At 35.2% G+C, this 26,671-nt stretch overlaps 1 protein-coding gene across 1 annotated transcript in view; it reads right to left on the bottom strand.

Annotated features, from left to right (window-relative positions):
• Nucleotides 1-26,671, bottom strand: part of MYO6 (myosin VI) — a 104,034-nt gene that overhangs the window by 8,942 nt on the left and 68,421 nt on the right. The window contains exons 18-31 of the mRNA XM_049818018.1: nucleotides 24,708-24,881; nucleotides 20,988-21,026; nucleotides 19,278-19,371; nucleotides 17,121-17,251; nucleotides 16,896-16,973; nucleotides 15,820-15,949; nucleotides 13,952-14,042; nucleotides 12,544-12,694; nucleotides 10,972-11,180; nucleotides 10,518-10,596; nucleotides 8,135-8,295; nucleotides 4,951-4,980; nucleotides 4,434-4,472; nucleotides 978-1,081 (exon numbers count right to left, since the gene is read on the bottom strand). Of these exons, the coding sequence (XP_049673975.1) occupies nucleotides 978-1,081; nucleotides 4,434-4,472; nucleotides 4,951-4,980; nucleotides 8,135-8,295; nucleotides 10,518-10,596; nucleotides 10,972-11,180; nucleotides 12,544-12,694; nucleotides 13,952-14,042; nucleotides 15,820-15,949; nucleotides 16,896-16,973; nucleotides 17,121-17,251; nucleotides 19,278-19,371; nucleotides 20,988-21,026; nucleotides 24,708-24,881 (1,510 nt within the window). The remainder of the gene's footprint in view (nucleotides 1-977; nucleotides 1,082-4,433; nucleotides 4,473-4,950; nucleotides 4,981-8,134; nucleotides 8,296-10,517; nucleotides 10,597-10,971; nucleotides 11,181-12,543; nucleotides 12,695-13,951; nucleotides 14,043-15,819; nucleotides 15,950-16,895; nucleotides 16,974-17,120; nucleotides 17,252-19,277; nucleotides 19,372-20,987; nucleotides 21,027-24,707; nucleotides 24,882-26,671) is intronic.

Below are 26,671 nucleotides of genomic sequence, written 5' to 3'. Positions count from 1 at the left end.
GAAAAAAAGAAAATAGGCAATTTGATTGCTCAGACCTAGGTTCTTTCTCCAGTTTATTAAATATATTTTAATTTTGCTGAATTTCATTATATCAAGAGACTGAATGATCGCAAGGCTTCTTCATTAGTCATGGAAGAGAATCCAGACTGGCTTCACTAGGGATGAACACACACTAGCACCATAGCACCATGTATTACTGTACCACCTATTCAGCTGAAAACATCATTCCAGTCTTGCATACACAAAAACAATACAGATACTGTTAGAATTTGGAGCTAAATACAAATAGAGAGAATGGGTTTGTTTCCAATTTCTACTCCCAGGGAGAAATTCTGAGTGATCTTAAATCAGAAATTAACCAACTGCTTTCAATCAGAAGCAGGAAGAAACAGTAATATTTAATAAAGGAATAATTCTTATCTGTTTTGATCTTCATAACACTGGGGGAAAAGTAATTAATGTCCCAACTGTGAGCTTCCCAAATGAAGTTACACATTTTGAAAACTGAAGAATAATCTGAACATCTAAGACAGAAAATATTTTTTGCTGTCCTTTACATGACATATTTGCTTTTTTGTGATTTGATGACAGCAAGAAGTGGCAGCAAAAAATTTCTTAGAACACATAAATTCTAGGTAAAGCATAATAACTATTATTCCCTTTGTGGAAATACGTAAAACTGAGACAATTTAATTAAGAGATTATAAGATGTAGTTTATGGCCCAAGCAGTTTAACATCATAAAAGTATAATCAGTAAAGGAGATAACAAAGGAAATTCTGTTTCCTCAATATGGAAATAGCTTAGTTTGCTATTCTCTTCAGGGTAATACAACTTTTAAAAATTAATTTGACATTCATTCAAACCTGAATAAATTAATGAGCAAGTTTTTATCTTTGTTATAGGAAGAAAGTAACGCCTTTCATACAATTACAACTTGACTTCTTTCTCAAATCAGAAAAAAACCCCACCACTTACCACAGGATGTATTGATTGTATCACGAAGCTCTGCATATTTCCACTTACTGAGATCATGCTTCTTAGTACCAGCAGCAGCTTTTGTGGCTTGAACTGAAGGACCCCTACAATTATTAAAAAAAAAATATGTATTTTTTCAAGTATGAGACAGGAATTTTTACAACAGGAAGAACAGATCCCATGATCAACACTGCAGCATGCTTATTACAATGAAAATTAGCAGCAGAGGGACTGAATTCAAAGACAAAATACCATTTTGAAGATGTTCAAATGATTAAGGGAAAGTGAAGGCATCTTTTACATCCAAAATAATATAATCATCTGATTGCGTGCCTAGAGATTAAAAGGAATTGTCATTAATAGTTAGCACTTATGTGTGAAAAGACGCACGTTCTATTTATGTGTACCTCACCCCACATGATTTAGTACTAGTCAAGATACAGAATACAGACAACAAAGGGTGGCCATATACATTTTAGTTCCATTTGAAAAATAAGACAAAAAACTATTTCTGAAGTAGACAAGGAGAAGGAAGAAAAGGTGTTTCCTCTGCTGTTTAAAACTGGATCAGGACAAAATCCTTGTTCCAAGACCGGAGAAAATATTCCATATCTTTGACAAAAGTCTAATTTGAGACAAGAAATCAAATTAATTCTACATTAATTGTATAGCAGCTGTCTGAGAACAGCAATGTTTATTCAGGGGTGGGGGGAATCATCAAGAGATACTATGGAAAAAAAGACCACTTTCAGAAGAAAGGCTGACCAGTATAAAAAGACTCATCCAGAAACTGTTTTTCAGAGGCAAAAGGTATTTGTCATGTAGGTAGTATGCAACAAAGTCAACGGCAAATGCAACTGACAAATTATTACTAAAATCTCCATCATCTTTAGCAGCACATATAAGGTTATCCATGTAACAAACAAACAAACATTACATGCATACATCTAAAGATAAACCTAAAAAAAATATTCTTTTTTTTTTTTTTTTTTTGTCTTAAAAATGGTATGGATAAGAAGTGTAAGAACTTTGCCTTAGGAACGGCAAACTTCCCATGGATTATTTGGATATAAACTAAGTTTAAAACACTCCAACATTCAGTGACAATCAGAATACTTTTTAAACACTAAGGAATTCAAGAACAGACACATGATTTTATCAAATCTCTGCTAATGTCCATGACTAAGAACATGAGGCAAACTGAATTATCTTTCAGGATCTGAGAGGATTTATTCAGAAGAAACTAGATCTTTAACATGGTAGCAAAACACTTGATGCAATTAAGTATTCAAAAATTCACAAGAGAGAAAAACAGAAGAAACCAGGCCTTTTAATTTAAAGTCTGTTTGTGCAGCAATATTTTTGTGGGACTGTTGCATTATTACAGTATTTATATAAACTGGTGAATATTATTTTAAAGTTCATTTTTCCATAAAGGTCTCATGCAGTACTATGAAGTTTTATGTTGTTTATTTTCCCTTTTTAGTTAATAGGTTATAAATATATTTTCTATGAAAAATTTCTCTATGGAGATATAGCAATTTTGAATGCAGAGATAACAAATGCATTTTAAGTTTCCTAGAATAAAACAATCTGTTTCACCAAATGTTCTTCTTAACAGCAACTGAACCATCTCTTCAAATGTAATTAAAACTACAGAATTAAGCATCAGCTTGATTATGCCTACTCATACCACTAATCTGAGTTAACACACAGCTTCCACTTATGGTATGTGAGAAGTCTGACATAAAGAACTACCTCTTTGACTTTTAATCAGTACATAGCTGAGGGACAGGAATTTTCCTCACCCTTAGTACTACTCCTATGTGTAAACCAAATCATTAGGCAGACTGTCTGCTTCAAAATATATATATTAATATTTTGTCATCATTGGCATACCTGTAGGACATTACAGAATTGCTGCTAAATGTAATTTCCGTTGCCTGGTGTCTAACCTTCTTGAAACTAATTTGACAAATCCTAAGGATTTTCCTTATTTAGCAACACTACCCACCACTCTAAGAATTTGCTACATAATTTAGAGCACCAGAACTAGGCTGTAAGATCTCTGGTTAAACTAGTAATCTTTAAGAATGCTAATCCAATTGAATGGCTTAGTCTTTCCATTACAGTACTACTCTGCAGATCACTCTTTTGTTTTCTACATGACTTTAAGCATGACAGTCTGGCATTAAGAAGACCATCATACTTGCCAATCAGTCTTCACCACTCAATCTGACAAAGTTATGTATCATAAACAGTATTTCCAGACTTAAAAAAGTCAGTCTCAAGTCAAAAGTTTACAGTATATGACAAGTGAAAAAATTTAGTTAAACAAGCATGCAGTAAGAATTATTACATTTTGAACTCAACCAAAACGCAGAGCCTCTGATTTTGCCCCCAAAATTTTTTTATTTTTTTGTACATTAAGAATTGGCCATTGTCATTGGAACTATGTCAATATATGCAATATATAATCTAGACATCTAAATTCATATGCTAGCTTAATTACACACAACATTGTTTATTCCTATTCTTAAAATACCACTGCAAGAAACAAATTAACAGCTGCATTCACAATTATCAATGCTACAGCTAGAAAACCCATCAATCATGTGAGACTGACCATCTTCAGATGATATATACACAGCATAGTAGCTTGTTTAACGACAGATTCACTTTTAAAAACTCTAAATAATTTTGCTTCTTAGGTAAGCTTCAGAAAATGAATGCAAAAATGTTATTTCTGTCCTCAAGTTGCACAAAACACTTTCTAATTACTCACTGATATGGAGAACATTATAACAATTTCTCTCAACGGAGAATTAGTGTTCTATCACAAACTACTATGAGACTGTTCGAGAAGAATTGTATTCAGATCTAAACCTGCATTCTCCTTTCCTCTTGCATTGTGCATAAAATCTTGCAATAGCATCCAAGACATCTCAGAAGGGATTTTGTTTAGATGTCTTCAGAGGGGTTTTAATATGCTTTTAACATGGTAATTTTCAAATCTGCTTTTATTTGAAGGGAATTATAACTAGAATTTTTTTTTTATTAAAAGCACTATCAGTTACATTAACATTCAATAACTTCACAAAGTCTGTTGAATCTGTAGAAATACTCCTTTGAAAGCTGTGGAGCCTAGTTTTCTATTATCATTATAAGAAAGGTGAAAAGAGAAGAGAGCTGGAGGAACATTATCAAAATGACACAAAAAGCCAGGGTACATGAACTATTCTTTTTTAAAATATATATTTAATCAATTAAAATAGCAGAAAAATAATTGCTGAAAAAGGTGTTGATAAAGGAAATTTACCTGAAAGAAATAATTTACTTATCCACTTAAAGAAACCCAGATTGCATTATTTTTCATTCCATAATTATTCAACCCATTTCATGTGTGATTTCTTTTTATATAATGATTGATTCATTTGGTGTTGGCTTCTCACCTACCTAGACAATATTTCTGACATTTCTGTGGCCATTTGTTCCCTATAAGAAAATTGATAAATAAGCATAAACCAAACATATTAATATAAAACCAGCCTTTATAACTGTGAAAATCTCTTGCCAACCAAACTGAAGTGCACAAAAAAAAAGTCTACTTATTTTAAATAACTTCCATAACTTCCATTCCAATATATATATATATATATATAGTCCTGATTCTGTAAAGAGCAATAAATCACACGGAACAGTGAAAAATGGATAGTATGTGAAAAAGTTTACACTAATTACATAATCATCTTTAAATAGATATTATTAGGTACATTAGATTATTAACTTGTTTATTAGACAGAAGCAAAGTAGTGGATATAAGGTATTTCAAACTGATTTAAAGTTTACAGATGCACGATAATAAGATTGTTATGGAGTATTAGTAAATAAGAGGACAATATCAATTTCCTTTGAATTAATTAGTGTTGCTTCTTTTTCTATTAGAGCATTCAAATGGAAAAAAATGCCATACGCAGTCATTTGCAGCTTTGTTCCATTGGCTCTGCAAATAGAAGATAATTATGTTAGATAGACTTCTTCCTAGTTACCTTTCTAATAATCTGAAGTGGGAAAAGATGGGTCATAGTATTTCATGCTCTCTTACATCTTATTTACTATCTTATGATTATATAGACCTTTCTTCTTCTCCTCTCTCATTCAATCATGAATGTTACATTCTTTTTAAAAAGTTAGATTAAGATAATCTGGAAAAAATGTACAAGTGAAAACTTCCCACACACTTTCTCTCCCTCACCCCTTTCAAAATCAAAGATTTTGAGACATGCTACTGATATATTTTATGCCTGGATAAGCATATCATGAGAAATAACAGCAATCCTCATGTAGCTACTCTGGGAACAGGACAGATAGCTTCTTCATGCAAGCTGTGAAAAGACATCGAATCTAACTGCCATAATGAACACACATGTAGCATTGAATATGCTACAAATTAGAACTTACTTGGACTGTTCCAACACAACACACAGAACAGATATACTCACACCACCTTCACTGAGGCTAGCTTATTTTGGTGCTATATGTTACACCACGTTTCCATAAGCCACAAATTAAAAATATTGCACAGTTGAAAACAGATACCTATTATTTAACTAATTCTTTACTTAAGTGTTAACCACTTCTGTTAATTTACCCCTAGGTGCAGTAAATCCCTTGTTACACATGCTTTCAAATTGTGGATGAGTAATAAAATTGGATGAAGCTAGGAGAGGTCCTGCATATTCAGCACAGAATAAGCACAAATAAAAATGCTGGATCTACTGCCAGAACAAACAACTTTTCTTCTTTGACAGGAGCCAAAGAATGCATTTTTCAAAGAAACCACTAATACTTATGAACCTTTAAATATCTATGAAAACTAATGGTGAATGCAGCAAGGTATTCAGGAGAAAAGAAAGTTGAGGCTACTCTTTTTCAAATATGACAAAGCACAAGTATCACGTTCCTTAAAAAAAGAGCAAATTACAAGAGTTCCTTCAAAGTGGCACATGAAAATCACCTTGTTCTTACTATTTTCACTGCACAGGTAGTACAGCACAAAGGAAAATATCCTTTTATTCATGCCAATATGTAAGCATGAAATGATATTTTACAAAATTGTGTGAAAACACTGTAGAATCAGTATACTGCATTAGTTCAGCATGGAGTGATACATGCTTTATCCTACTACAGCAAAATTTAAACAAAAGGCAAATATACATATATAAAAGTCACAGTGATTTCAGTGTATCATATGGTAATATGCAAGTCTCAAATCCAGAAGATGGCAGAATATAACTTCCTTAGACTCTAGTAAAATTTTAACTGCTATCAGTCAAAGTAAGTCCTGAGAATTTATATTTAAATTATTAAATTCCATGTTTTGTTCAAACCAATAGTTTTCATTTCAGAGAAGAATTCCCACAATTTCTACTTTTAAACCAATTCCTGCAGTTACATGGAAATCTACCCACAGGAATGGTTTAGTTTGTTTTTAAACAAACCAAACCAAAATCAAATCAAAGTTGAAATTAAAAGCATTTTCTTCAATTTTTGGAAATAGTTAACACTCTTTGAAGTAGACTGCAGAAACAGAAGGAAAAAAAATTGCTAATGAGCTAAAATCTCATACAAGCAGAAAAATCTATTACTTTTTTCTAGATTTATATATTATCTTGCTCAAGAAATTATTTACATCACTATGTTAATTTGTTCAGACCATTCTGCACTTTGCAATCATTCAGAAAAGTCTTCATTCTCCTACCGCTAGCTACACAGTGGAGAAAAAATGGCTGTCATAACTATCAGGATGGTTAGTTCATCATCCATTCCAGGACTACCCAAGGAAGACATATACCAGGATCACCCATGAGCAGTAGGAAACACTGTGGAGATTAGAGCTTCACTGACAGAAAAGTTACTCAATTCTCTGAGCCCTTCTTGTGTATTGCCTCCCTTCTTTCATGTCTGAGAGAAGTTTGTCAGGCTGCAACACTAGAGTGACTTTGCGTTTACCTTCAAAAGTGTTGCACCAAAATCCAAACAGGGAAAGTACGAAAATCTCCAGAATGCTGTCTGTGAAGAACTTAGACATCCACCTGTGCATGTTAAAGTCTTACCTGAGACAACACGACAGCTACTGTATAACTGAGGGCAAAACCAATAATTTTAGTGGAACTGTCTAAAAATCAGTATTGTACATGACAAAAAAAATCACCCAGCTACCTCTCATAGGCATATGGTTATTAAAAAAAAGTATACAACTAGGTAAAATTTGAGTAGCAAAGAGAACACATCTGGGAGCTTGAAATACCATGGAAACACTTGGGATTTTCTTACACCCCTTCTTTCAACAACAACAAACTTAGTAGAGTAGCACTAATGAAGTCACCGATGATGTGATCATGTTCCTAAGTCCCTTTATGCAATTTGACTAATAAGTACCATTTTTACTGGATCTTCTAAGTTGTTTCTAAGGGATCACCCTTTACACATGAAGAGCTCTTGCTTTGCAGGCGGTGTGGATCTGTATACCAGAAGCCAAGCACTTCTTGTGACACACAAAAATTCACACAAAAGAAAACATTTAAGATGACATTTAATTTTCAAACCCATCTATGTTAAATATATTCATTCCACTTTAAAAAACTTACAAATCAGGACACAGAAATAACTACTGTTTCTGCATTCAGAGAGGGCTTCTTGGTAAAAAAAAAAAACATACACAAATTCACACTGTATTACTGGAACCATCAAGTACCAGAAAGGGTATATCTTATTACTACTTACCACTAAGGAAATTCCATTCACTACTTTAAATGAATCCTAAAATTAATAATTTAAATTGGTTGCCATCCTTGCCAGAACTCAAAAAGAGAAAGAGAACTGCAGTCGTATTCACAAGCACCTACTAAATTACTGATGTAGCAAGATGCAAAATGGAGGAAGTCTTTAAGCAAAAGCAATCTATTTCTAACAAATTTCACAAGTTAATTTGAAAAATATATGAATACACTGACTTAAAATGCCCATTTAATTAATACAAAAATACATAAAACCAACATAAGCATAGGTTTCTGAAAGGGATCAGGAAAGGAAGAAGACCAAAAAAAAAACCACCAGAGAGAGCGAGAGAAAAATGTTACCACTTAACCACATACCTACGCAATCCTAGATCAAGCTGAGCCTCATCACTGATGAGTTCTGCCTCACTCTGGGCAATTCTCATTGCAAGTTCATGATCACGACGTTCCTGTTCAAGCACTGCCTGGTGCTGGGTTTCCTCTTCTCGTTCTCTAGCTAGCTGAGCCTCAATTTCAGCCTGTTTTATAAAAACACACCTTTAACCTTACCCAATCAAAACCAAAATGGTACCTAAGCAGATGATTAGAAAAATATGCCAAGTAGTGTATTTATAGCTTTCAAAACATGCAAAATTTACAGAACTGAAAAAGTAACAGCATTAGTATTTAATTTGACCCAAGAAAACAAAACAGCTAAGACTGCATCTTGGTTTTCATGTAGTTTATCAAATCATTATTGTCCACCACTTGTATTACCTTTTCAAAATAAAGTTCCAATCAATTATTCCTTATTTAAAAAACACATGAAGCTTTTTGTTAGGTATTATGAAAATTAGCCTTCAAAAGTTTTTAGAATTAAAACTCAGATGATACAGAGCAATATGGTTACTCCTCCGTAGCACTAACACAATACTCCCTTGATATTCTGCACTTGGTATTACAGGCCTTTGCAATTGGCATTGCTTTGCATATAGGTCCACGGTTCACTCTGAAAAGGGGTCAAGACAAATGCTGGAATCTTCTGTGGACCTGATCTGACTTTGAATTTAAGCAAATGGTAAAATTCTGACTTACTGCAACGCAGAAGCAATCCAGATATACTGCCTCTGCAGAGCAAAACTAAATACCAGTTTACCATCATTATTTAACAAAGGGTCTTGCACATACAATAAGTAAAACGTAACCATTCAATTCATATGTCTGAAAGTCAAGACAAGCCAAGTCTTAGCAGTACCTTTTTTGGTGCCCAAAACTCAACAAAGGAGACAAAGTCACTTCCTACTCTTCATCGTGAACTTGCACCACTAAAGCAGTGCAGTAACACCAGTGACTTCACACTATGAATCCCACTTTAGATTAGCTGATAGTAACAACCACCAGGAAGAGAGACTGAGTAATTAACTGTATGTAGAAGAAAGAACTACGCTACTGGATTACGTATCTGCTTTGTATCCAAATGCAGCATTTCTGTAGAAGTATAAATTACATTCTGCACAGCAGATATCCACATCTCGGAAACAAAGCAACATAAATAAAAACAATCCCTAGAGATGCTCTTAGAGCTGGCAGACCAAGTTTTCAAACCTTCTGGCAACAGGCCAACTTGCTGCCTCAGTGGACAAAGTTTAATCCATTTAAACTGTCCCTGAATGGAAACTTATCCTCTGAATTTCTCAAAAAACACTAGGCACATCTGCAATGGTCTCCAAGCAATGATTTAGAGACTTAGTCAAATAGCAGCTTACTCTTTTTATGTTTAACTTCTGCAAGCTGGTAGTGCTTATTATTCTGATACAGGTGACAGACCCAATAAAGACAGGAAAGAGCCATTTTTCACCGAAGTTAAGCTATAATTTCTCTGTTAGTTCCACTGACTTGTTTATCAAAAATGAGGGTGAGGTGATAGAAAAGAGTACGCAGACACAAGGAGAATAAACAGTGCTAGGCTAACTCCAAGGATAACAAGATACAGGAGAAAAATTCTGCTTCTGATTAATCGTGGACAGGGCTTAAAAGACTCTGTAAACTTCAGGGACCGTGGCCCTGCGCTTGCTACAGAAGCTTTTTCTCTCTGAGACCGCTCTCCCAGGTCACCCAGGTAATCTCCAAGACAAGAGGAAAACAAGGGTATAGGGGCCAAACACAACTCTGAGTGTGAGTTCATGATGGGATCAGTAAGAAGTGTCAGGAATCAAGGGGAAGGGGTGGAGGAGCAGGGTTTGAACTGCATATATTTATTCTACATGAATGTAGCCAAACGGGCTACTAGAGACAGTCCCGTATCCTCTTATTATTACCAATATTATGAAAGTGTTTACAGTTAAGCTGGTACATGACACAGCCTGAGTGCAGATGTGACTTCTAGTAAAAGAGTGCCAAACTTGCCTGACATGGAACATCTGCAAAAAACTGCGAAGGCTAAACTACGATTCTTCAGTGTTGTGTATTTTTAACTTTAAAGTAACTTTAGAAAAACTTTAAAAACAAAGGCACCTCTATCCAGAAGACCTGAACTTGCACATGAACTAGAAATGGGTGATCTGTCTTGGGATACCCTAAGCATGGTTTTCGCCTTACATTTACTACTAAAGCGACACTGCTGAATGACTCTGAGACACATATTTATAAAATGAAGCCCTAGGACTCAGTGGAGACCCTAAGCTGTGAAAAATATTTAAAACAAAGAAAAACCCCAGCAACAACAAAAACCCCAGACACCACACATAGCTAAAATACTAACCTGAATACGCTTTTCTTCTTCTTCCCTCTTTTTCCTCTCTTCCTCTTCCTGTTTTCTCTTTGCCTCAATCTCAGATTTCCTATTATAAAAGAGGAGGAGGAAATGAAAACATGTTATTATGATGCAAGCGAACACAAGATAGGAAAGCATCCTCCATAAAACTGAATGGTAATCCGGAAATCAGTACCGTCCCGATGACAGGACACTACATGTAAAGTCAAGGAACTTTTCAAGTCCATATGTATTTCCAGCAGCATCATATAACTTCTTCCATACTCTATTCTGACTACACTTACCTTACACTGGGAAATGAAATGTTTTAACACTGCATATCACACCAGGATTACAAATCCAAATTACTTTCTTTAAGCATAGGAATATTAAAAACGACCTCATTAAAGTGCCTTTCCTATTTTCTTCTCATTCTATAACCAGCAACTTATTCAAGACTCACAGACGTCTCTCCTCTTCTTCCTTCCTTCGTTGTTGTTCTTCCTCTTCACGTCTCTTTCTTTCTTTTTCCATTTCCTCCTGGATGCGCCGTAGCCTCTCTGCTTCCTCCTCTTGCTGTTTCTTCTTTTGCAGTGCACTCAGAAGCTGCTCTGAGCTTCTAACTAGAGCGTCATATTCTTTCTGTATCTGTTCCCTAGTCATTATAGTGGTCTGCAAAATTAAATAATAAGAGGGGTTATATTCTTTTACATTTGTACTTCACTTTTAAAAATGTACATTGAAAAAAAATTGAGCAAAATGAGAGCATTGAGCAGTATAATTACATTATATATACACTTCAGGGTAGTGGAGCTTGAGCACATCCTTCCGTTTCTCCCTAAAATCCTGGGGATCCATTACTTTCCTCTCTCATATAAAACCATACAAAGTAAACTCCATTTTATCACTGAAATTAAACATGACTTCTCTTTAAAACATGACTTCGTTTTTTCAAACCTTGCAGTTTTAAGCAACAGAAATTAATTCTTACCACACTAAAATGAAAACTAAGGGCCTCCTATGTGCATTTTATGTCGTGTTGCTAGCTGCTACAGTGGTTATTTACAGCTCTGCCTTTTATGTCATAGCACAGAATAGTTCTTCTTACCATGTGTGCTAGCACTTAGGAAAAGTATTGGACTGTGCTATGACTAACTTTTTTTAAAAAGGTATTATTAGTAGCAAACAACAGGTTGAAAATACTTAAAACAATAGCCTTTGCTACGTATGTTTTCAAACCTCACTGATAGCTACAATTTAATTTCATTTTACAATTCACATTCATGTATACTAATAAAACTGTTGTTGACCTTTTCTGAGGATGGAACATGACAATTATCAAATTATCTTATTTTTATTAGAAAAGAGAACAGGAAGTTGACAGGTTAACTCTATCATCTTTTCAACCATGATTTTAAATAGAAAAATATTAATATGGTACACTAAGAAAGCTGTAATGTTGCATGAAACAAAAATTCAACACAATAAATTTTTTTTTAACACTAATAAATCCCAGTGTGCTTTCATTTTGTCTGTGTGCTTTTGTGGTAAGAAACTGAGAACTACAGAACCTGAAGTATAATCAGCAAGATGAATTCTCTTTACTACAAAGTCTGAAAAAAACTCCTTACTGGAATATAAATCTCTTCACTCTGTGACAAATGCTTATACGTTTCAGCCCTGATTAATTTAAAACATTGCTAATATGTATTATTCTAATAATAAAAGCAACAAGCAAATTATTAACAACACTTGTCTCACAATATCAACATGCATTTTTGCCTTAAACGCTCCAGTGCCAATTTTGAAACACAGATAATAATACCAAAGTCTAGACATATGCACCCAGTTTCAGAATTCACTTCAGTCACATTCACAAACAATTTTAAACAGGATTTACTCAGTGTCTCTGAAAATTAAGACCTCTATATTAAAATGTTTTTTCTGTTAAGAAAAATACATTGGCCTTCTAGTTTAGATCAAGTTTTCAAAAGGTTCCAGTAGTAAGAAACTATTTCTCTGATTATTATCATACCTTAATTTTGGTCATTGAAGCATCAATAGAATACTCCAGCTCCTTGACCTGCTTGCTTGTCTCCGCCTTCCCCTCCTTCAGAGCACTTACTACTTCATTAAATTTATCAAGTCTCTTCTTCAGCGTACGCACTTTTATCAGGCCATCGATGCTGTAAAGGTAAGACAGTTTATTTGTATCGTGGGATGTTTTTACGAGGTGGTATTTTCAAAACTACCACTTATTACTCACATTAAAGAGGTAGATAGAGGAGACAAGTTATGACTACTGATAAAACTCACCCTCTTTTTCTGAAATTCAAACATTAGCTCATGAAGTTAACTAAGCAATGGAGCCTTTTGCAAACAATAATTAAAACTGATTAACAGACAGTGACTCAAAATGGAAAAATGCATTTTTATTTTGAGAGTTAATGTGGGGTTGTTTTTTTGTTTGGTTTTTTTTTTCCAGTAACAAATCATTAGTATCCACTAGAGGATTTTGACTGGAGTGGATAAAGGTTCAGGTGTGCCACTTACTCAAAGAGCAATAATGCAACTGAATCAGATAAAACTTAACTACACAGCAGGGAACCCAGTCATTAAGACCCCACAGGGGAAAAAAAAAGTCTGGCTAAAAGAAGAGTCCAGGAAAACTTGGAGCTTTTTAAAGAACCAATACTGAAGGCCAGACTTACAAGTGACAACTCTGCAGAGACAGCCTTCCCAGAGAGAAATCACTCAACTGGGATTCAGGAAAACAACACACAAAAAGTAGAAACTAAATCAATTCATTAAAGATGAGTACAGAACAGCTTAAAAATATAGGCACATGGTCAGAAATGCCAAGGTACAAAATGAAACATAACTATCAAAGGATGTAAAAGAGACCATTTTATAACAGCACTATTAAAGAACAGAGAGTTGGATTGCTATCAAAGAACAAAAAGGTGTCAGCAGAGCTTAATGACCGAAGTGGTTTTTCCATCAGTATTCCATGCAGTCAGATTAAAGCTAAAGGAATAACTTAATTTCAAGAGGAGACAAGACAGACAGAACACACAATTATCTTTAAGATAAAAAAGAAAGGGGGCCTATAAACGAAGGTGTGAACGGGTAAAGGACAAAAATTAATGAGCTTAATTTTAATGTAAAGAGACTTAACTAAGGATTTCTAATAACTAGGCTATCAGTGGAGGATTTTATGAACAAAAAGCTAAACAAACATCTCTTAGGAAAGGTTCAGGTTTAGCCTGTTCATCCTTGGGAAAGAAAGGAGGAACATGGCACCTCTCAGTCTCTTTCAGTCACACGTAGCATCATTCTATGACTTTAGATATAGTTAGTTAAGCATAGTAAATCTCTTCTTTACATTCACAAGAAAATATTATTAAAAATCCATTTTCTTCAAGCAAGGAATATCCTCTTACCGTGGTTTGTGCTTTCTCTTGCAAAGCCACATACGAATAGTCTTTTGTATTTTAATGCAGGCACTGGCTCGATATTTTATCTTATTTTTCACTGTAAACACACAGAAGAGACTGACTCTCAATGGTTTATACCATTTAACACAACAGCTGTATTACTCAAACACTCGATGACTCAAAACTGTACGCAGACTATGTGTGCTTGAGAGCTAGGTCTATACCAGAACCACGACACTTAAGACACAGCAGACAACAGAATTCAAAATCCCGAGACAGGCATAAAAGCTCCCACCCAAAACAAACAGGAAGAACTGCACGTGTGCACACACACACCACCCCCAGGATTCACAGACATCGGTAACCTCAGCAAAAAGTCACTGGACCTAGCAAACAGGAAATACTCAGCAAGTCTAAGTCCTGAACTGAAGGGTAATCAAGTAGCCAATATCTGCTAGAGATGATAAGGCGGCTGCAACTTTACTGAGCATATGCAATACTGAAATGAAAGAACAGAAAACAAAACTTCCAGCTGTCATTGTTCTAATGCAGTCTTCATCTAAAAACTCAAGTGACTGGGACTAGGAGGCAAGTTAAACAGAGAATAAGGCACAGGCACGAGCATGCATGCCGAGTAGCTTGGAAGTGCAACAATAAATGTGATTTTTACATATCTGCTAGAGGAAGTAGATGCCTAAGGATCCATACTGCCTTTAGTCATCAGCTGAGCACATGGTTTGTGAACACAGTGATATTTAACTACTGCACTTAGGTGATCACAAAGATGTACTCTACTTTTTGTGTATCTATTTCAGCTTTATTCTGGTGATAAAAGTAGCTTCTAATTTCCCATTAAACACTAAAAAAAAGTAAGGCACATCAAACCAGAATATTATTTCCCTGGGTTTCTACTTTTTGGACACAGTGACAGGCTTTCTGTCTTATCTTTCTGAAGAATAGATTAAATGGCATAAATTTCTAGATGAAAAACATTATGTTAGTGTTAACAATTTCTGATGTGTGAAGCCTGTACAACAAGAATTCACAAATTGTATTTGCCCCAGTATAAACAGCAACAAATAGTATCCAATCAGTGACAGATGTCTCACGACTGTGCTGGCCCAAACGCACAGTCGTAAGGCACGAGGCCTTTATGCTTTTCTTCCCCATCTTAATGTACACTTTCCACCTTCCGTATCATAGATCCCTGACATCCTGCATCAGACTTTTCCCCATCTCCCAGACATCTTTACTGAAGCACCCACAAGCACCATTCTCTATTCCACACCGCCTCATTCACACTCTTCCAGCAAACTGGGCAGGCCAAGCACTTAGAAACTGCCTATCAATAGTGATAGGCACTTATTGGCTGATCAGCAGTAATTGCTGGAGTGGAGATGTTCACCCCATAATTCATGTCAGTGCTTTCAGACATGCAGTTTCTGTCCAGAGATGACAAGCTCTGTGCAGGCACTTCCCAGAACTAAATGACTCCATGTTGTCAGCTGAGAGCTGAACTACTGTTCTTTCCTGCTGATGTAGAAGTCTCCCCTTGCAAGCCCTGTGATAGCTATTTATTTATTTCTGTGCAAGTGTTTACCCAGGCTTCAGTAAGTACCCAAGCAGACTGGACACGGGAGACTGGTGGTGGGCTGTATGTTCCACCTTGAAAAACCTCTGCTCTAAGCCCCGCTATACGTACCAAACATAAAGCATAAAAAAACCCCAAAACTCACCAACCTTGAAATCAATTACTCAGACTTTAGTATGTAACCATCTGCTATACATGTCCTCGGCCACATTTCAAGGTGATGATAATTACTTTGTTATATTTTTAACAAACATTTTGATTTAATAAAACATAAAATACGTACATTTAATCACTGAGAGAGAACACCATTGAACTTTTTTCCAACGACTGCAGATAAGCCAGCGATTCACTCGTTTAACTAGCTCTGCTAAGTGATCTGGATCAGACTTCATTATCTGATCAAACTCTGCAAACTAAATAATTAAAATAAATAAAAAAGTTTTACAAACTAGAACAGAGAGCGTTAGACATTATTATATAAGAGCCTGTTGAGTTAAAAAGGTTAAATATTTTTAATGTAAACTGTATGTCATCATTGTAACAGCTTTCAATTAATTCAAGTGAGCAGGTATTTCTGGCATCACTTTATTCTTTAATGATAACAAATAACTGCTGGGTTTTTTTGTCTGTTTGTTTAACTGATGTGCAACACTTAGCATTTTGAATAATCCAACTATTTATTAATCACTAAAACTATTTATTGCCAAAATTTTTAAAAATCAATTGTTGTTCTACATCCTGAAGACTTACTCTGGCCTTCCACAACTTTAAGACACCCCTAATTCTGTATCTGGGAAAAAATAAAGCCCTGAAAGCACTTCTCAATTTTTAACCTTTGTATAAGAGTCCAACTAATGGCAACCTTTTCTGAAAATCCTGTACTTCTACTTTTTGGTAATTATGACAGTAAGAACATTGTTCTGGGTCTACAATAATTTTCCTTTTTAGTTGCAACAGCTCCATACTTCATCTTCTTTCTCTGCATAGCAGCATCAATGCTTAGAATAACAGAAAGAGATTTCAGCTATAAATAGATTTTACTAGAAAATATTTTTTCTTTACTCTGACTTGCTCTTTTTTAGTCAACGTAAGTCTTAGGTGGCCAGCAGGACATCTGGAAATACGAACACTGCATTAGGAATACAGCAGCATTAGCAACAAGACTATGAAACCAATTATATCAGTATTAATATTGATGTTTTTTCACAGAAAATGAACAGTATTTACAAAAACCCCTGGGCAACCTTATTTAAGTTGGCCACACTGTTAGCAATGTGTTGAACAATGTCACCTTCAGAGGTCCCTTCCAACCAAAATTATTCTAAGATTCACATTCATGAAATTCAAGAGAAACACTACCTTGCCCGGTCTAAAAAACACCTTGGTTAGCCCAAATTTGTAATCATTTTCATTCAGTCCCAAGGCTTTAAATAGTGCCTGAAACACAGAAAACAGTTAGGATTATATTCTGCCTCCTTCAAAAAAAAAAACCATCAAACCCAAAAGTTAAAAAAACCACACACCCCCTCCCCAATACATTTTCTGTCCTGCATGTTATAGAAGAAGAATTAATTTCTTTCTTACCTTGCAAAAGAGCCTAGGATCCAGCCGAGCCAATTTTTCAGGCAAGTATTTCTTGTACATATTATACAGTTCATGAAATGAAGCTCGTGAAGGGAAACCACCTTGCATCAAATCCAGAACTGACACCATTCCTAAATTCATTGAAACAGAGGTGCAAAAGCTGGTATCAGTAAAATTCATATGAAGCAGTGATTTTTATGATAACCAGTAGTTTATGACATAAGCCCCAAAGACATTGTTCAGAGATGAAACCACAAAGTTCAGCTGGGACTTGATCCAGCCTTTAACATTTCTTGATCATGTGATCATTCACAAAAAGTTAATACTGAACAGATGAGAAGAGCCCATACAATTTTCTCCCTATTTGAGAGGTAAGTAACACTCAATCATGCAGAGGATTTTTTTCTAATATTTCTTCTAAATATTTTTTTTCTTTTTAGCAGACCTGACATTTTCATTTTTTATGAAAAAAAAATAACAAATAATGCCCAACCAGGCTTTTGTTTTCATCATGTCAATGATATTTGTGAGATGTGGTGCTGATTTGACATTAAATACAGTGCCAGAACATGTAGTGTACTTGCAGTACTAGGTACCAGCTACTAAGATGTAATTTTAATGTCCCAAAGACTGTTACTACATTTTGGCTGTGACTAGGACATCAGTAAAGCACAGATACAGTCAGTGAATGGTTCAAATTACTTCAAGCAGCACAGGCCATGCCAGTTTTTACCCGATGCTTTACATAAACCTATCAACAGATTTTGCATATAAGTTTTTAAGTTAGCCTTTAACTTGTGGTTGCTATCTTTAAACTTAATCTTTTGCATATTTGCAAATGGAAATTTGATTTGTTTACACCAAGTCTTTCTTCTTCAAAAAAGATTTTACAGCATTACATCTTGCTGTTTTAACATTACATGTTATAACTTTGTTTTACGAGATTAAGCTTCATTTATTGTTGCTGAAGTAAGCAAATATGGAAAAGTGAGCTTGTAGGACTACTGTAAAACATTGGGGGGGGGGAGGGGGCAGGGACTTAATTTGTTATTTTTTTTCTTCTCCGACATGCCAAATGCTGTTAACCTGAAGAAACCTACTACTAATGGTGTTAATGGAATGCTGAAAAGTTGTTAAGCTTTTGTGACAGTAACATGACATGTTAAACATGTGGGCTTGTCAAAACAGGAGCTACAGAACCTGGAAGTATCTTGTCTTCAAAAAGAGAAAAAATTAAGCACAAGCTGCTGAAAGTACAAAAATACAGAAAAGGAAAAAAAAAAAAAAAAATCAAAGTACTTTGATGAACAAACACCCTATGAAGAACGACAATACCAGCACTCTAATTACCAAGCAAGCATTTCCTTCCGCTGTTCAGCAGGGCATGAGCAAAACTGCTAATACTCACTCTTTACTATAAAGCTGGAAAATTGGAAAGTGCCTACCATTTCAAGAATAATGAAAAAGCAGCAATCTGTGCTATACAAAGCTACAGGAAAGACTATGAAGTGCCCTTGTTGGAAGTTCAGCTCCAAATCAAATTAACAGTGGTATAAAGAAATTTTGAAAAAGTAAAACAATATGATTCAACTCTATCATAATATCTATAAAATCAAAGAAAACAAGTGTGTTTCCATTATTAGATATCTCTGCTAATACTGACTGCTTCTCAACATACACAGGAGTTTCTAACACTTCAACTGCCACAGTCATTTAAAGAAATTCTGTTTTTCTGGACAGAACTGCTTCCCTGTTAACACTGTGGGCAATACAAAGGGATGGCATTCAGCTCCAGGTCAAGAAATCTAAATTTATGTACCAATATATGGCTACATGGCTTCTTACATATGCACCTGGTGTTTGAGCTCTCATTATAATCAATGGAAAAACAGTCAATGGAAATTACATCAACTCATCTTGCAAAGAAGAGACCTTATGGCTGTTCAGATGAATTATTTCTAGGGTTCTATTGACTAAAATGAGAGTTAAGTTACTAAGAATCTGAATAACTGTTCATAAGGCATAAATAAGCTACCTTCTAGAAAGCAACAATTCAAGCAAGGAAATATTGCTTCCATCTCACATATTTCAAACTTAGGTCAATCTGCAATGCCCAAAGTAATAAACAGAGGGAAAAACATCAGAGGCATACATTACCTGAACACTGCAGCTGAGAGAGGATCTGTCCTCCTTCAAAATGGTGATTTGTCATCTTTAAATTAGGTTTGATACAGCGAATAAAGCTAGATCCCTATTACCAAAACAAGAAGTTAGCAGAATCTACACATTTTTAAACCTCCTGAAATAACAGTTAATCATTTAAGAATTATGGGTGGGGAAAAAAAGGATAAAAAATAATAGTATTCTGAAAGAGAAATGCTGACATTCTTTTTCTCTTGTATATCAGTTTTGCATTCTAGCGTTCAATCTTGATGTAACTGATCTCAATGCTCAAACTATTAATTGGATCCTCAACGTTCGAGTTTTCATTCAACTGTTCTTAACACTAGTACAATCTAATTATGATTTAGCAGTCTAGATTCTACTACCCTCATTATCGTCTACAGTCACACCACCTAAATGCCTCAGTCCTCCAGAGTTCATATCAGTGAACATGCTAGCAGCCTCCTGACACTGGAAACATGCCAGATGAACTTGACCTTCCTTTCTTCTAACTTTTACTTTTTACAGTTTCTTTAGGCTCATGGCTTCACTCTCCCTTCCCCCACGTTGTTCCAGTCTGCTCCTTTCTTATCACTATGCATGCTATCTCTACAATTTTGACCACTGCTTTCTCTCACCATTTCACATTCATTAAGGATGACATTTTTGCAAAACACCATCCAATTATTCAGATTTTCCTATAACAGGTGGCTGTTGATGATAACCTACCTTATATACTAAAACAAAATTGGGACTGAGAAAACATAGTATTACTGCTGTTTGCAGTGTCTTCTCTCTTTTTCCATCTCTCAGCTGAGAGTGAGAGAGCACCTGCCAAGGGAGCTCTATATTAACAATATATCCTCAGTCATGAGTTAGCTAAACTCAGAGTACAGCAAGCCTGGACACATATTTTTTCCCTGGACTGGATCTCAGTTCCGGAGTGTTCTGTATGAAAGAGATCATCTTTCTTTCAGACCAGCCTCATGAGTACAGTAAAAACTTAATATCAGCTACACTCCAGCACCTGTCCCATTTGTTTCCCATGTTCCCCCCCCTTTTTTTTTGACAAGATCATAACCTCATATCTAGAATTGATTAGAACATGCGGTCAAGAGAAACAAGAATGTGTTCCTACAAGTCCAAGTTCTAAAAAAAATGGTTACGTTGAACTACATGGAGAATTCTAAACCCTATCAAATTACACCAGCTAAATTAGCAAATACTCATTAGGGGAATCAGGTTCTTTGACCATCTGTGCATTTACAGCCTATCACAAAAGTGAAATGAAACATTTTATTTTTAACAGCTTCATGGAATCTGAAAACAGTAATTAATAATAAATTATTATCTGCCTTCCTTCGAAGTAACATCTCTAAACCTTCTGCAAATTAGTCATCAATGATAACCAGTGAATGGGAAAAAGTAAAAGTGATAAAAAAGGAGATTGCAGCCCAGACAGATTTCTTACTGTTTACTCAAATTGTGTAACTTTCATTCTACAACAACTTTTTTTAAAGGTGGTGGGTTTTTTTTTAAAGTAACTCAATAATCATCACCTGCACAGCAAGATGCTTCTGAAGTGCCATATAACTTCAAGCTCTAAAGCAATACTTAGCACATTTATTGTAAACCATATTGTTGAGATTATCGATTATGAATTATGACAGAAAATTATGAACCTGTATCTGTATACATACTTACAGTACTGTGAAGCTTCTCAAGAAGCAGATTTAACTGTGTCTGTAAAAGAAAACAGATATTTCAATAGTCTTACCATGACAACGACAGAAATATACAGAGTAGTGGTATAGCATTACTGCATGCATGTTCATTGTTAGTATATCAGACAGAATTGATAAATCAAAACGTTCACAAATTTTAACAGCCAAAATCATGCAAGTGTGCACGAATGGTCCAGAGGATATTGTTTGTGTTTAATTGTACAACAATACTGTATGGACTAGTTAGTTACTACAACATAGTTAGCAAAAAAAAGTGCAAGCCCATGTGGGAAAATAAAGGAAATAATGGCTATGTAATAATGTTATAGAGAAAATAAGATTGATCAGCAATAATTTAAAAAAAATTACACTGAAAATTTGTGAAAGCCCAAATTTAACCTATAACAAGCATACATTTGTATGTTAAATAATTAACACAGAAAACAGATAAGCTCAGGGTCATCTTCTTTTTTTTTAAGCTAAGTCAACATTTAGGTGAATGAACCTGCATAATCTATTTTTAATTCCAAACTTTCAAATTTTTAATTCTCTGTTGATGACAATAGACTATATTTTAAAACCAGATTGACCGAGGTTGAATTTAAACATACTGTGATGAGAAAAGACCACAGTCCTACGATTCTTTGGGGGCAAGTCTACAGGATCACCAGAGACTTAAGGCTGTCAGGGAAAATGTGTCACAGTTGCTATTGACTGTAACTGGCAGGGACTTAAAATATTCCAGAACCACATCAGGAACACAGCTATACTTTTACTTTACAGATGTGTCTGTTTTACCACATAGATTACTGCAGTGCCAGCCTTTCTACTTTACTAGCAAGCTTTAAGGATATAGACTGAAGACAAAATTCTGTATGTCCTAACATACTACTCATTTTCTGTACTGGAACCAAAATTGAAAGGATCTGACTTTTGACTAATATTTTTTTGGACCAGATCTTTCAATTACCTTGAATCCACGAAACCAGTATGGGCAATATGTGTCACCTACAGCTGCCAGCCATCCTTCCAGTGGATAAAATTGGTTTGTTTTTTTTTTAAACTTATCATGGATATGGTTAGAGAGAGAGAAGGAGTGCCACAAGAGGCATGACAAACACTAATAACCTCCTGCTCAGTTCTCACTTATACATACTCTCTCTATCTCTACTTGAATATAATCTTTGTGTTTTCTTAAGGTAGAAATGCTTAATTTTGGAAGGGACAGACTAATTTCCATCAACAAAATACATTTCTGCTAGAGGAAAAATACCCCTTCCTTATACTCTGTGATTTGACACAAAATAAGTCAGAGCCATTCTCAAGTAAATTTCACCGATGAAATCATCATATGAATAAAACATATTGCTAAAACTACTGTTCTTTGAATTATCACAATTGAATCCATCATTACCATAGTAAAATCATCCCAAAGATTCTTGAGTAGATCTGATGAACAAATTAATCATGCCCTCAACTGATTTATGAGAAGTAATTTTAATTAGTTATAAGGAAGGGATGTGTGAAGGATTCCATAAAGAGAAGTCCCTGCAACACCATCTAATTGATGTAATTAGAAGAATTTGAGACTGACTGACATACTGATGCACTAAAAATTCTTATTCTTAAAAAGATGAAATTTCTACTAAGGTAATAGAACTTATTTTGATGTCATCTGAAGTGAAATTTTCAAGGCTATTAGTGTTCATCAGCAGCACATGTTGTGTCTGGGAAGGTAACACTAAATGAATTACTGGGAGTAACCCATACATTCAGAATGCCATGAAACTTGAAAACATTGAAAGAATTATAGTTTGGTGGGCCAGATCCAAAGAGGACTTTAGTCATGTTCTAGGTATAGAGGTGAACACCAAAGTCCAAAAGGCAATCCAAAAAGTTCCCCACTCAACTGCTGCTTAACTTAAAAAATGCCTCCCTTTTTTGACTCCAGCCCTCCTTGGACAATGGTATCATTCACATGTCCACATCTACTTGATGTGGGGTGCTAAATCCAAGAGTAATTGAAAACTCAGATGGAGGAAAGTGGACATTATGTCAGAGATCTCACAGTTGGTTTCATTTTAAAAATGCAGTTATAAAAACAATGCATCCTAGATTCACCTACAACAGACTCATGGTTGCAGGGTTGGCTCAGGAGACAGCTTATCTGTATGTAATTCTATTTTTCAGTCTGCCTTCTGATAATGCGTTTTATATTAAACTGATTGCTACAGTTTAATTCTACAACCACTATATAATAAAGAGGAGGAAATAATCATCAGAGCAAAACTCAAGAGAGCAGGCTGCCCAATTCCTAGTTAAATACCAAACCCACTACTGTAAAAGTCAGGCTCCATCTCCTACTCTTCCTGGGCCCATCAAAGTTTTATTTCTGGCTACCTAATAACCCGTCTCCAGAACGGTATAAGGAGAATCCTCTTTGTCAGATTGACCAATAACTTGGTGCTTCAGGAAATACAGTAGATATGAAACACTAAATATAGTGTAGACCTGAAGCAGAATACTGTTGCTATAATAAAGCAAGTGCTGCTAACCGTATCCTTCCCATTCTTCAGCCCCTGCGTGTTTAGAGAAGAGTTCTAAACACTGGCCACATGATACAATTATGCAAGAATGAATTTATCTCCCAGTCCTGATTCAGCACTTAACCTTGACATGGAGCGGAAATGCAGAAATGCTCTTCTGCTATTGGCAGTGCCCCACTCTACAACATGTTTTTTGGATTGTCCAAGATACCTGCTTTCCCCAGGGAGTACGTAAGGAGTCTAGCTAGGAACATGATGTGGGGTTTTAGGTGTCCTAGGTAAGGTAGCATACCAAAAATGTTGCAGCACTTGATTTGAAGGCATACAAATCCTTCATTGGATCTGGCCCAGATGTGTTGAGAAGAGCTCTTGCTGAAATTGCAGCAGCTCTACCAAAAGTAAATCCATGAGATTGAAAAATTTACCTGCAGCCCACGGTTGTGCCTGCTTTTCATCTCTTAATTCCCCTATAGTTCTCTTTCTAGCCATCCTGAGCTGGAATAGTCCAGCTAAAATAAAACTGCTGAATGAGAAAAGGATGCAGAAAACATTTGGAGAAGACAAGGTTTGAAGGTCAGCTTTACAACAAGCAGAAGAAAGGAAAAAATGAGGAGAAGCATCAGATTCAGGTATTGAGAAAGGAAACATTCAGCACAATGAACATCTTTCTGTGAAAGCCATGACTATCTTTATATTTTAGAAGAGGAAAAACAGTGGTTAGATTAGGTATTGAATTTTGAGAATGGCACAGTGTAGCCAATTGATACATCTTCTAGAATGAACAACTAAGATAGGATGGAAGGACACCTTTTGTCACATTTAGAACCCCTTAAAGTCCACAGAATACAAATCTGAATCTCAAGACTTTAAACCTCCTGAATAAAGACTTTCATGTGGCCTTGCAAATTCTGACTTAAAAATTACTGTATAATCTCTTTAAGGGCTATTATGAAACATCTTTTTGACAGAAATGCACAGTATGTAGCTTGAATATACTGGTTTCTTATAATTCAATAGTAAAAAAGTCTAAAATTTTCTTTGTCTGAACCTCAAATTACCACTCAATTATCCCAACCTTAGGTTCTACTTATTTCAGGTAACTTAAAAGTGGCATATATTACAAGAAGATAAGATTCTTTGCTATGTTATGTTACCTTGAACTTGTTTCCCACACTGATGAAACTAAGTTTCCCAGCTTTTTGCTTGGGATCCTTGTTGTTGTTAGTGTTAGATTCAAACAGCTGTCGAACAAACTTGTCCTTGGATTCACATATAAGAGATTCAAGGGACATGTGCAAAGCATCATTGTTTTTTTCCACAAATTGCATCTGAAAAGACAACCCAAGAAAATAATAGTCACTGCCCCAGTTGCTTAAGTCTTAAAGAAAATTAAAGCAAAAAAAGTCACATACTTAATTAAAAAAATCAGCAACAATATGTGGGGTAAATAGCCATACATTATTTCAAACAACTTCTGGACTGGACACAAAAAACACTAATGACAGAGAGAAAAGACATTCTTAAATTTGAAGGATGCTGTTGGAATCATGAAACCCAAGGTAAGGTATAATGCCTTTTAAGAGGTCAGTTGTGGTTTTTTCAATGATTATCCTCCTTGCTTCCATTTTGAGTACTCAGCACATCATCACTTGGGAGTTCTGAGAAGCTTAATTCTTCACTGCTTGTAGTATCACTTAAGATCTATTGTGAAATGGGCATTAACAGGCACATTTTAATTGGTGCATCTACACAGTTTGGAAAATGAAATAAAAAATGGTTGTTTTAGTAGTACTATGACTAAGAACAGTTGATTTAATAAAAGATATTGTCCCTTCCTACAAACCTTCCCTCTCTGGTTTATTTAAATTGGCTCACTAACTTTTAGAAGTTAAGAACAATACATTATACTGAAATTCAGACACTAGCTATCCAATTTCATGCTAACAAAATTCTCAGTCACTTTTGGTGCAACTTTAATAGTGACTTTGATATTTATGAACAGAAGAGTCCAAGACTAATTGAAGAAAGTATGAATTTGCCAGATATCCTATTTAATGGATAGGATTTAATGGTGATGAGAATCAAAGGACAAACACAGGCCACCTTGGACTATGAAAACACAAGACTGGAATATGAATGCAGCCAGATAAGCCTCCTCACCACAAATGAGACTGTAAGAACTGCCACAAGTGCAGTGAGAAAGAGAAACAAGTAACAGGTGAGGTACAAGGCAGCTATAGTCCAAAAGTTTTAAGGCCCAAGCTATGTAAGTCCCTCGGAGGGAGGGGATAAATTAAGTCAAGCATATTAGCATAGCTTCTGGACCAAAGCTACCTCATATCTGATTAGCTCAGACAGCAGAGCTTATGTGCTCATATGTGGCTCCTCCATTCCTGAAGACACTCTATGGTATTATTAACATACATGCTCAGTGACCTCAGAAAAATCAGATAGGTAACACACAGACTTCAAGTTGTAAAATAACTACAGAATGTGCCTACTTCAAATCAGCACAGTAATCATTTCTCATTCTTGCAGTATTTTGAAGTAAATAAGAACAAGCCCTTAAAATATGTATTTTCCTCTTAAACACTGGAATTACAGACTAGAACAATGAAGCATTATGGATCTTCTGTTTATCCTAAACTCTTACTTTTTAAAAATTAGGTTTTAAATATTGGCTTCAGGTGTTTCAATGTTTTTGTATGATGAATAGTCAAAAAAGTACAAGAAGCTGGAATGTATTCTGAGGGTAGCAATTGCAGGTATTTCGTATTCTTACATGAATGATTCTATTGCCAGTAGAAATGGAAACCAAAAAGTATGAAATGTGATTTTAATATAACATAAACAGTGATTGCATACAAGGATAAGCATGCTTCCGAAAAGCTACTCTTAAATCTAACAGTACTTTCATATCACGTAGTGTATTCCCCTCCCCAAGATCCAAACGTATGTTGATGTAAGATTTGCAGTAGATCATGAATCAATATTTGACACCAATACCTGTAGATTTATAACAAACTTAGACAAAATATACGTCACCAAAACAGTCTGTAATCTGTAAAGTTAAAAGAAACTGTCAATTCTGTCACATACTCATAAAATCAATTTCAAA

The sequence above is a fragment of the Accipiter gentilis genome, chromosome 15 (assembly GCF_929443795.1).
Source record: "Accipiter gentilis chromosome 15, bAccGen1.1, whole genome shotgun sequence".
NCBI lineage: Eukaryota > Metazoa > Chordata > Aves > Accipitriformes > Accipitridae > Astur > Astur gentilis.
This window is presented reverse-complemented; position numbering and strand designations above follow the sequence as displayed.